Genomic DNA, 12,690 nt, shown 5'->3' with positions numbered 1-12,690 from the left:
GCAGAAAGCTAACTGAGAGGGAGCATCTTCAGCTGGCTAATGGGGAATGGATTGGAGCAAACAGACAGGAGGTAAGACAGTAAGCAACAGGGTCAAAAGACCTGGAAAATGGAAATGCCAATATCTGACCTATTTCTTAACAATCACGGAATAACAGCTTCAAGGTCTAACCTTCCCAAACAACCTCAGAGAGATGAAGCAGTTTGTTTAAAGACATTTGAGTTGAGTAAGAACACAGGACTGGAACTTCTTTCAGGTCAATGTTCTTTTCACTAAACCACAAAGGGATCACTAAGACATAAAAGCTAGACTCTAATGAAGAGTCACCTGTCCCTTCCTGTTTCTACTGCCCCCTCCTAGTGTTTCCACTAGGCAGAGATAGCAGAGTGGTTAAGGGCACATGCTTGGTAGACTTGGGTTCTATTATTTACTTGCTGTAAAACAAAAGGCAAGTCATTTAACCTCCCCAAGCCTCTGTTTCTACACCTGTAAAATGGGGATAACCACAGTATCTATCTCCACCAGGCTGTGATGATTAAATGAGAAATGACATAAAGTGCTTAGCACAGTGATGGCACATAGAAAGACCTTATTAAATGATAGATATTATTACTTTCACCTGTTTGCTTCTTCCTAAAATGCTCTCAGTGTCAAATCTATCAAATCCACCAAAGGGACACCGTAGAATAGGCATAAGAATCAAAACGCTGCCAGCTGAAGAACACTCTATGGCTAGGAAGAGTCACTGGCACTTCAGAAGGAAGCAAACAAGAACAAAGGCACAGAGTCAGAAGCGAGCCTCCTGGACCCTGTGGAACTTCCAAACTGGGAAGGCTCATGATGGATGCATACAGGTGCACTGGAAAGCAGCAAGAATGAGGGGAAGACAACTGACAGGGGAAGTGGTGAAACTGGGCAACCAGGCCCTGCTAATGTGCCAGCTGAGGGACTAGGAAGGAAGACACGCCTCCAGGGATGCCATCAGGTAATAATGAACAGGTCCATGAAGGGGGATACACGGTCCTTTCCTTGTTATGAAAACTAAATCAGCTCTGATACTGGTTTCTGGAAGATCTCCTAAAGGTTGCAAAAAAGTGAGGAAAGTTGGATGACAAAGTTAATTATCATCAAAGCCCCGGCCAAATTCCTCCAATTTTAAATTCATATTTTCATAGGAAAATCTATCCAGGAGTCTTGGGTATGCTCTGTATGGATTAAATTATGCTCATCCACAGACTGACCGAGCTTAAAAACACCATGGCTAAAACTATCACATAAACTTTCCAAGGCAAGGGTCTATTTCTTTCGTTTGTTTATTTTAGTCTACAGCTAACAAGATTCATAATACCCTCTCAACAGTGAGCGTTCGATGCAGCCGTAAGGAACTGACAGGAATTTTCCTGTCTTTCCCTTTCCCTAGAAGGATTTGTGAGAAGACAAAATAAAGAGCCTTCTCAAATTTTTTAACTTATTTCATGATCAATAGAAATAGCTAGAACCTGGATCCTTCCCGTCTCATCCTACTTCATACACCAAATGCAGTACTTTTTAACAAATATTGACAACAGCAGCTTCAATTTTTCAAAGCCTCGTCCTCCCACCAGCCCACCCTGCTGCAAACACACATTACCATCTTCTCACACTTTCTAGCGGCTCTGCTAATAACACTATCAAAGGCAGAGAGCTGTTTCATTTACATACTGTCTAGCCAAAGACATGGGCAGATGCCTCAGGGGTCTTATTAAGATGCTCACTTCATAGTTTCCTGCCATGATGAGTTTAGCAAACTTCCTTGATCCTGCAACATTACAGCGCTCTCCAATGTTAACAAAGTTGGTGTACTGTCCAATCCTGAAGGGCTCCAGACCTTAAAAGGAGAAGCATTTTGAAAAATTTCTGCAAATGCATATGGATGACATAAGACAGACAGACGCAAATGTATTCAGTAAGAAAGAGAAGTTCCTGCACCACAGCCCATCTGAGCAGACAGGAGATCCAATGTGGAAGCAGGGCCATAGTTGTCTCTAGGGAGATTCAAATGCAGCAAAGGCTATTTGTTACATCTACATTTACAACCAGACTCTCAGAAGAAGAAATATTTCAGAGTTTTATGCTGCAAATAACCTCAAGGACCTAATCATACTGAGAAAAAAGAAAAAATAATCATCAACCCCTATTTAACCAAGAGGCTGGGGCAAAAATCATGGACAAAGTTAGAATTGAAAGAGAGGTGTTCCACAGCTGTCTGCTCAGATATTAGCTTGAAGCTATACGGAGTAAGCTTTTTCAATCCCACCAATGGTGTGTTTACAACGTTACTTCATTTCTTTGATCCAGAGGCCTAGAACCCATAATCAACAAGGCTGAATCAGGGACCCAGGTTGAGACCTGAGAGACAGGAGTCACTGTGGCAGGTCTATCACTAATGAGCTGGCTCTAGGTAAGCCAGGTGGACTTCTGGTGCCTGTTTCCTTATCTACCAACATCGTAACATCTCCCCTGCCACTGGCCAATTTAGGGGCAAATATCAGATAATACATGTGGATATATTACACTGAAGTAAAAACATACAGTGTGAAGTATCACTATAGAAAAGGCTCTGAACTGTTTTTGTTCTATTCATTATGTCTAAAGTATTAGGAGAGGCAGTCTCAAACGTACAGTGTGAAGTAACACTATAGAAAAGGCTGTGAACTGTTTTTGTTCTATTCATTATGTCTAAAGTATTAGGAGAGGCAGTCTCAAACGTACAGTGTGAAGTATCACTATAGAAAAGGCTCTGAACTGTTTTTGTTCTATTCATTACCTTTAAAGTATTAGGAGAGGCAGTCTCACTAGGTGGTTATAGGCAGGTTCTGGGGACAGACGGCCTTGGGTTCAAATCACTTACCTGAATGAACAACCTTGGGGCAACTTCCCATATGCCTCTGAGTTTACAAAGACAGTAAAGTGTCTGCTTTATATTGTTATTGTAAAAATGAAACTGAGTAACATTGATAAGCACAGAATTAGCACCCACAATCATTGCTTTCATTGCTAATAAGAGAAAATGGCTTTTAAGACCTTTGTCAAAGCATGGGCTTAGGAAGAAACAGCTATGAGGCAGAGAAAAATAATGACTATAAACTGGGTCATTATAAAAGCATTCCAGGCTGCTTGGTGCACTGAGATTATCGCTTTCCACGCCCAGTATTGGCTTATGGTTTCCCTTCCACCCGGCAATGATCCTCATGGCCCCAGCCTTCCATGCTAGTCCCAGGGTATGCCCGATCTTAGTCTGACCCTGAGGTTCCCAGGACAGGCAAGCAGGGAGCCAACATTTCAATGCTGACATTTCCGTGTGACTCCCCCGCCAAAGCATCTCACACATAGTGCGAATGATCTATTATGAATGTGAAGTACTTGATACAAAGATCACACTTCTCTCAAGCTTGTGGTTTATAAAAGAACAATTTTAAATAGCACATCTGATGTCACTCTTTTAAAATCTGATGGAAGGTGACTGTTTAAAGCAATTTAGCAATAGCATATGACATTCAAATTGAAGAAAAAATTATTTTATTCTTACATGTAAATTATTTTTTAAAATCTTACGTAAATGGCTCTCTTGTTTCAATTTTGGCAAAGGCTGAATGTTTTCCACTCTTAGTGCTTGGCTGAAGTAATGCACTAACATTAAGTTCCAGGGATGAAATAAATAAATTTTCCTGCCACACCTCTCTCTGATAAAAGCCACTATTTCCAGAGAGGGAGTATCATAAACCATGAATCCTACTTTTCCTAATCTCATCCTCTACCTTCTGGAGTATTTAAAAAAAAAAAAAAAAAAAGGCTAGCCTGACCATAGTTGGTATGTTTATTAACCCAACTTCACACTCACTGATTGGGATTAATTCTGTGCTATGTTCTGAGTGAGAAAAGTAGACACTACTTTTGCTGTCATTTGTAATTTATTTTACCTTTCATAGGACAACATATGAAACAAAAATATTTCAATTCAGAGAGATGTTAAATTCTAAGCTATTAGGGAACATAATTCCTCATATGTGTTATTTGCAGGTTCTCTAAAAAATCATACTTTTTCTGCTTGAAGTTACCATTTAATATATCATGAACATACCGAAGCAAAAATACGAAATTTAAAGTTATTTTTCTAACAGTTGGCCAGATGACCTAGTTTACCAACGTTCCTTGTTTGAACACAAAATTAATGCTGAAAAAGGTAGGCTACGTACCTCAAAAGGATTGTTGAGAACCAAAGAAAAAATAAATACCACAAGTCTTTGTAAAGTCCTAAACATGTGGTAAATGTAAGATTACAACAAGAATATTTCAGAAACAAACAATTTTCCAGGACGATGCTGCTGCTATTACCAAACATTACACCTTGGCAGTTTGGAATTTTCTAACTAATTTCAACCTGAAAATTAAAATTGTTAGGCTGTGGCCAAGAGTATGTTTTCAAAACAGTGGACAATAAAGATAGGACCATCGAGCCACCACCAAGGACCCTACCTGGGCAAATCACCTGGGCCTTCCTTCACTTTTACCCTAAAGTTGATGTCAACCTGCCCCAGCCCTGGAAAAACAAAGGGTTCTTCACTAGAATTCATGTAAGTGCCAAAAATATATGGATTCTTCTTCAACCTAATAAGCAAGCTGCCTAGCACAAATATCACTACCACTGAGAATAGTCACATTCTACAAATGGTCTCTGAAATCACGAATACCAGGTCTTTATGACTTACCAGACAGTAACATATGTCCTTCAAAAACAGTGGCAAGTGGAACTCTAGGCTTACAATTTTTCACAGCTTCAGCAATTTCCCTGAGTTGAAAGAGAAAACACTATTTCCATTAATTCAGAATAAAATATATTTAATGAAACTAATTTCAAAACTAATTTTTAACTATGAAATTGTCTATTTAACATAACTATATATATAGTTATATACTTAATTCCAAGTGTGCAGCAACAATTATGCCTTTTAGTTTTCTCAGCAATGCAGAAAATTAATCTATAAACTGCACCTTTTGTGTGCCTGCCCGTCGGCTATGCGCTGGCTGGGTTGTTTTTACTTTCTGAGACGTGAACCTGGAGCTACATGACAGTTTGCACAAATGCAAACTGCAAACTTCCTTCCACCTTCCCCACATCCACAGATGTCTTTTACTCTGTCAAATCTACACACACACAATCCTTGCTTCCTACTCAAAATGTGAGCAGAAAAAGGATTTCACCTTCGACAAAAAGGAGCAGGCACAAGCAGAGGGGCTAGGAGAGAAGGGAATTAGGTCCAGTGGATCTGCTTTTACTACAGCACACACACAGTAGGGCGGGTACACAGCCATAAAGCACTAAAACTCCAAAATAATTACTCTTAAAGATTTGTTTTGGTAATTCACACTCCATTGAACCTTATCAGTTTTAATGAATCATGTCTTTGATCAACCAGAAAAATCTGACTACTCCACTAAATTTATCAGGACCAGTAAGAATTGCTCTACTCTACTGTCCCCAAATTAGAATGTGAATGTCTAAGCAAAAGCAGCAAACATATACACAGAGATATAAATATAGATACACACAAACATACACACAGACATTTAACACAACTCCTCTTTTTAAAGAGGAAACAAAAACAAAAAGAAATAGTTGCTGATCCAAAGATAAGTGATATTTACTGACAGCTTTCAGAAATTATTTGCAAGATATTTTAAAAATTATTATTTAGGCCAGGCGCCGTGGCTCACGCCTGTAATTCCAGCACTTTGGGAGGCCGAGGCGGGCGGATCACGAGGTCAGGAGACCAAGACCATCCTGGCCAACACGGTGAAACCCCGTCGCTACTAAAAATACAAAAAATTAGCCAGGCATGGTGGCGGGCGCCTGTTGTCCCAGCTACTCAGGAGGCTGAGGCAGGAGAATGGCGTGAACCTGGGAGGTGGAGCTTGCAGTGAGCTGAGATCACACCACTGCACTCCAGACTGGAAGACAGACCAAGACTCCGTTTCAAAAAAAAAAAAAAAAAAAAAATATATATATATATATATATATATATATATATATATAAAATTTACTAAGAGTCTATCACATCAGTCAACAAAAGCAGTGAACTACAAGGTAACTCGGTAGAGTGAACATATTACACACATGAAAACAGACTTGGAACAGTGAGATGACTGGCTGGAAATATGATCATCAGTCACTCCAGGGAAAAAAACAAATATAAACAGTCCTAAACGACATTCCAAATCACTGAATTCCAATCTTCCTATAAGCTATAAAACTCACGGTCATGCTCGTTTCACTCCCTTCCTTCACACACTCACTTGAAAACATGAATTAAGTAACCACTGTGAACCAGGCAAAGTGAAGATGCTTCTCCTGACCTCAAGACACCTGCTTTTCCTTCCACGAGGGAATCTAATGGAGGCCTGTATTTGCCCACAATAAATATGAGCTGTCCTCTTTGAGCATTCAAATATTACTCAGGTATTTAAGGATAGAATATCATAATAACTGGGATTTGTTTTACATAATCTGGGGGAAAAGTTGAGGGACAGATGAAGTAAGAATGGAAAAACATCGAAAATTATGGCAACTATGTGACAGGCATATAGAGGTCCATTTTATTATTTCTCTAAAATTTTTCATAATATAAAGATGTATGAGCTTGTTAGGAAGGGCTGCCGTAACAAAGTGCCAAAGACTGGGTAGCTTAAATAACAGAAATGTATTTTCTCATAACTTGGAGGACAGAAGTCTGAGTTGAAGGCGTCAGGCAAGGTTAGTTTCTTTTAAGGCCTGTCTCACGGCTTGTAGCTAGTTATTTCTTCCCTGTGTCTTTACATGGTCTTGCTTCTGTGTGCGCATTTGTGTCCCGCTCTTCAAAGGACACCAATCATATTGGATTAGGTACACCTGTACGACCTCATTTTACCTTAGTCCCCTCTTTAAAGGCCTTATCTCCAAATACAGCCCACATTCTGAAACAGGAGGGGTTAGAACTTCAACATACAAATTTTGGAAGGACACAATTCAGCCCACAACAAAAGGTACATATTTAGAGTATTATCTGATTGTCCACTTGGTTTTAGATATATTGTCTATAGGTGATTATTACCTGATATGATCTGGTGTTGAACCACAGCATCCTCCAACTATATTGACCAAGCCATCCATAGCAAAATCCTGCATTTAGGAAGAGACAAAGTTTCAGCAAGTTCATCTGAATTCTAAACTCATTCCCACCAATTCAACATAAAAGCCATCTATACTTCCTGAACAACTAAGACTATAATAAAAAGAGAGTCAAATGTACTTAACTCTGGATATAAAGATGTCACATGCCCTAGACATAGGATAAAAGCAAAGAATAGTTCAGATGCTGTGAAATACTTTATACCACTTAAAATGCAGTGAGAGGCTGGGTATGGTGGCTCACACCTATAATCTCAGCACTATGGGAGGTCAAGGCAGGAGGATCACTTGAGGCCAGGCATTTGAGACCAGCCTGGGCAACATAGCAAGACCCCATCTCTACAAAAAATTTAAAAATTAGCTGGGCATGGTGGCATGTGTTTACAGTCCCAGCTACTCAGGAGTCTAGGTGGGAGGACTGCTTGAGCCCAGGAGTTCGAAGCTACAGTAAGCTATGATCACACCACTGAACTTCAGCCTGAGCAACAGAGATGTCTCAAAAAAATAAACACAAAAAATAAAGTTCAGTGGGAGATTTGCCTATCTAATGATTTTTTTTTACCCATATGCTGAGCTGAATGAATGTGAGTTGGATAACACATCTTCAAATAACACAAATAGAGTACAGACTTTTAAATTTACATTAATTTTTAAAATGTTTAAATAACAATTCAGTTCCTCTGTCACACTGGCCACAATTCAAGGGCTCCAAAAACCGTATGGTAGTGGCTAGATATGGGACAGCATGAGTCTAGCGTTTAACCATAGGCTACTGAATAAAGAACACCATAACTAAGAGACAAAGTCAAGGAGCTGAGAAGTCAAGAGTATTGGAAAGATCGTCTACAAAGATAATGATATCATAAGAAGTAAGTCAGAAATAGCTTAAGAGAGAATGTCAGTGAAACAGAAGCTAAAAATTCAAGGAACAAGGGGAAAGACACCCAGGGATTAGTAGCTAAGTGCAGTAAGAAGCGGCGGTGGACAGTACGGTCTCATGACCTAGGATTAAACAATGGCCGGTGTATGACAGACAGGGAGAATGATGGGGGTGACGATGGGAGGCCAGGGGGACATCTACTCCACCCAGCAGTCTGAGGGGTGTGACGGCAGAAAGCTACAACTTGGGAAGGCTGCAGGGGAAGCAACATCTCAGAGGAGAGCCAAGTCTCAATTATTTGTTTGGAGTGGACCCCAGTGAGAATTTTCCAACAGCCACCAGTGCCAGTTGAGGATAAGGATGCCGACAGTTAGTCCTCCCCTGTGCCTCTAGTACCTTAATTTGGGGTAGCTAAACTTTTCTTTGTTATATGTACATTGGGATTTCTCCAGGGAAAATCCTCCTTCTAAATACTCTATTCGATCTCTCTGCCTCTCTTAAAAAGCCAGTGAAAGGAGGACCCCTGACCTTTAGGTGCTTGGCCATCGTAGAAGGCGTTTCATCATAGTCACCAAAGGTGTTGGGAAGACCTGAGAAGAGATAATTCAACTATTATTGCAAATTGCCTTAACAAATATACATTGTATTTTTAAAGACTTTATGTTAATAACTATATAATTTTATATTTATATTAAATGATTACTTGCAAAAACAAACACATAATACTTACACAGTAAACAAAGATACCACACCTTCCAAAAAACTTAAACACACACACACACACACACACACACACACACACAATTGCAGAGGAAAATGAACTCTATTATTTCTTTTCCATCTGAAAGAAAAGATTCTATTCACTGTTAGGCAGAACAGAATGCCCCCAGCCCCACCTCTTCCCATAAGGGAAATTCATTCATTCTTGTTACACAGCCGCTTGGGGGTGGGGGTGGAAGGAATACTACATAACCTTTGAACTAATTAATGAGCAACTAACATGCCATTAAAAACAAACAAAAATCAGCCAGTCTCCTTTCGAATAAATTTTCCCAAATAAGACTTCAGCTTATAACAATCCAGTTTCTTGTTTTATTTATTATCTGCTTCCAGTTATCTTACTGCTGGTGGGAAATAAAATTTATCGTGCATTAAAATGATATATTTGGAGAAAGAAGGCTGAAAAACGACTTTTCGCTCTAAGTAGCTAAGCAGTGATCAAATACATTCACAGGGAAATCTGGTTAACCCTGAACAAATTACCAATATTCAATGGGAAGTTTGAGAACTGTCTACAAATATCTTCAAAAAATTTCCATATAATGAACTGCAAGTCCAAGCTTTCAGAGAAGAAAAAGGTAACAGCAAACAGGATTCTTCTTTTGCTCTTCTACTAATAGAATGGACCAGAGAAAAGGGGTCTCTCTTCTCTTCTTTACACCCATCTTTCTGGTCACGTCCACAAGGCTTGCGCTGTCACCAAAGGCAAAACTCTGGTCAGTTATGTGACTAAGCTCATTTCCAGAAGTTTTGTACTGTTCTGAAGCTTCAGGGTGAGCCGAACTTCCCTCAGGTCTACAGGGAAACACTGCACCCAGATACTCTTCATTTATTAAGTGTCAACTATACCAACACCTGCAAAACAAGATCTTTTATTCACGATCTCTTACCTCATCTACGCCATGTCTTATGTTACTTTTATCTCCCCATGTGTGACCCCCTTGAAACACATACCTGCATTGGGATAACAGAGGACATAGGCTGTTGTACATTTTCCAATCATTTCAATAAAAGGTCTCATTTCAGCTGCACCCAAAGCACAATTTAATCCAATGCTAGAAAAACAGAAAAACCATATTAAAAGCATCATCTCCACTTTGGGAGGCCGAGATGGGCGGATCACGAGGTCAGGAGATCGAGACCATCCTGGCTAACACGGTGAAACCCCGTCTCTACTAAGAAATACAAAAAATAGCCGGGCGAGGTGGCAGCGCCTGTAGTCCCAGCTACTCGGGAGGCCGAGGCAGGAGAATGGCGTGAACCCGGGAGGCGGAGCTTGCAGTGAGCTGAGATCCGGCCACTGCACTCCAGCCTGGGCTACAGAGCGAGACTCCGTCTCAAAAAAAAAAAAAAAAAAAAAAAAAAAGCATCATCTCTCATTCATATTTATGCATATAAGTTATATATAGAGACAATATATCTAAAACCAAGTAGGTAATAAATCTCATTCAAAACACTTTTATTCAACTACCTTCAAAGCCATCTCATTGAGGTCCCCTGCAGCACTAAATATTTTTGCCAATGTCTCCATCTTCAGATAATCTTACAGCTGAAAGACCCTGCCTATGGACGGACTCCTTAAATTAGTTCACATGGTATACTGTGGGGCAGAAATATCAACAAGCTAACACTGCTTAAAAAAAAAAAAAAAACCTGACCTGAAAGCAACATTTAAAAGGTGGGAAATCTTGGAGGCAGAAGGAACATGGAATGGTGGAAAGAAGCTACCCTTAAAGTCCAGGAGACCAGGACTTAGGCCCTACCCCACAGGCAGAGACCCTGCTATCCTAAAAGGTTGTCAGCAGGTGGCGGGCCTGAGGTCTTCCAGAATTTATGAGCCAACTGCAAAGTTACCAGACTATGTGATCTCTAATGTTTTCACATTTTACTTTTTTCCTTTTACTGTGATTCCTAAGTGCAATGTGGCATCCTAGACTGGATCCTTGAATAGAAAACAGATTATCAGTGGAAAATCCTTGAAATCTGAATAAAGTCTGGAGTTTAGTTAATATAGGTTAAATATCCCTAATCTGAAACGTGGAAATCCAAAATACTTCAAAATATGAAACTTCTTGAGAACTGACATGACCCACAAAAGAAATGTTCATTGGACCATATCAGATTCCAGATTAAGGACACTAAACTGTAAGTATAGTGCAAATATTCCAGAATTCGAAAAACTCTACAATCCAAAAACACTTCTGGTCCCAAGCATTTCAGATAAGGGATACTCAAACTATAGTAATATACTCTTAGTTTTTACAAAAGTACCATAGTCATGCATTATGTTAACATGAAAACTAAAAGATATAGAGAAATTCTCTGCACTATCTTTGCAACTTTTCTATAAATCTGAAATGATTCCAAAATTAATTTTATTTAACAAACATCCAATAGTCATTCATTTAAAAAATTCAGCAAACTAGGAATAGGGGGAAATTTTGACTTGATAAAGAGTATCTAGAAAAAACTTCCAGCTAATATCAAGCTTAATCATGTGAAACTAGATGCTTTCCTGCTAAGATAAGGAACAAAGCAAGGATACCCACTCTCATTGCTTACTCAATATTGTATTTGAAGTCCCTATGCAATAAGAAAAGACAGAAAGTAAAAGGTACACATACTGATCGGAAAGGAAGAAATAAAACTGTCTTTGTTCACATATGACATGATCATTTATGTACAGAATCCCAAAGAATCACTAAAAACTCCTTGACCTAACAAGCAATTATACCAAGGTTTCAAAATACAAGGTAACTATACAAAACTCAATTGTTTACTTATATACCAGATATAAGCAATCAAAATTTGAAATTAAAAACACATGCCAGGTACGGTGGCTCATGCCTATAATCTCAGCATTTTGGGAGGCCAAGGCAGGTGGATCACCTGAGCCCAGGAGTTTGAGACCAGCCTGGGCAACACAGCGAAACCCCAGCTCTGCAAAAAATTAAAAAATTAACCAGGTGTGGTGGCACACACCTGTAGTCCCAACTACTTAGGAGGCTGAGGCAGAAGGATCAATTAAGCCTGGCAGGTTGAGGCTGCAGTGAGCCATGATCATGCCACAGCACTCCAGCCTGAATGACACAGCAAGACCCTGTCTCAAAAAAAAAAAACCCACAAAACCATTTATACTAGCATCAAAACAAAAGAAATACTTGGATCTATATGAAAAAAAAAGACATTACAGTGGATCTAAATAAATGAAAACATATTTCAAGTTTATAAAGAGGAAGAGGAAGGCAATATTGTTAAGATATCAATTCTCACACTTGATCTATATTCAAAAGAATCCCAATGAAAATCCTAGCAGTTACTTTGTGACTATCAACAAACTGACTCTAAAGTTTGTATGGTGAGACAAAAGACCCAGAATAGCCAACACAATAATGAGAGAAAAAACAAAAGTTGAAGGACTGACCTATCCAACTCCAATACTTACTAAAAAGCTCAAGCAATCAAGACGATGTGGAATTGGTAAGAGACAAACAGATTAATGGAACAGAATAGAGTCCAGAAATAGAACCACGCAAATATATTCAACTAATCTTTGACAGAAACAAAGGCAATTCAATGGAGAATGGATATTCTTTCCAACAAATGGTGCTGGAACTATTGGGCATCTGCATTTGAAAAAGTTAATTTAGACACAGACATTACATCTTTCACAAAGACTAATGGAATGGAGCACAGACGTATATATAAATTGCAAAACGATTAAAATTTTGTAAATAACACAGAAAAAAGTTACATGATCGTGGGTTTGGCAATGAGTTTTTAGGTAAAACACCAAAGGTAGGGTCCATGAAAAAAAAAATGATAA

At 39.1% G+C, this 12,690-nt stretch overlaps 1 protein-coding gene across 4 annotated transcripts in view; it reads right to left on the bottom strand.

The window, feature by feature from the left end:
- Positions 1–12,690, bottom strand: part of MTR (5-methyltetrahydrofolate-homocysteine methyltransferase) — a 111,308-nt gene that overhangs the window by 71,103 nt on the left and 27,515 nt on the right. For 3 of the 4 annotated variants that reach the window (XM_050770680.1, XM_050770697.1, XM_050770689.1), the window contains exons 9-13: positions 9,819–9,919; positions 8,613–8,674; positions 7,128–7,195; positions 4,749–4,828; positions 1,755–1,867 (exon numbers count right to left, since the gene is read on the bottom strand). In XM_050770680.1, coding sequence (XP_050626637.1) covers positions 1,755–1,867; positions 4,749–4,828; positions 7,128–7,195; positions 8,613–8,674; positions 9,819–9,919 — 424 coding nt within the window. Of the gene's footprint in view, positions 1–1,754; positions 1,868–4,748; positions 4,829–7,127; positions 7,196–8,612; positions 8,675–9,818; positions 9,920–12,690 lie in introns of those variants that run through there. The other variant, XM_050770706.1, reaches the window with a different exon arrangement.

This window comes from Macaca thibetana, chromosome 1, assembly GCF_024542745.1.
Source record: "Macaca thibetana thibetana isolate TM-01 chromosome 1, ASM2454274v1, whole genome shotgun sequence".
Classification (NCBI taxonomy): Eukaryota; Metazoa; Chordata; class Mammalia; order Primates; family Cercopithecidae; genus Macaca; species Macaca thibetana.
Note: the sequence above shows the minus strand (reverse complement) of the source record. Positions and strands in the feature narration are given on the sequence as shown.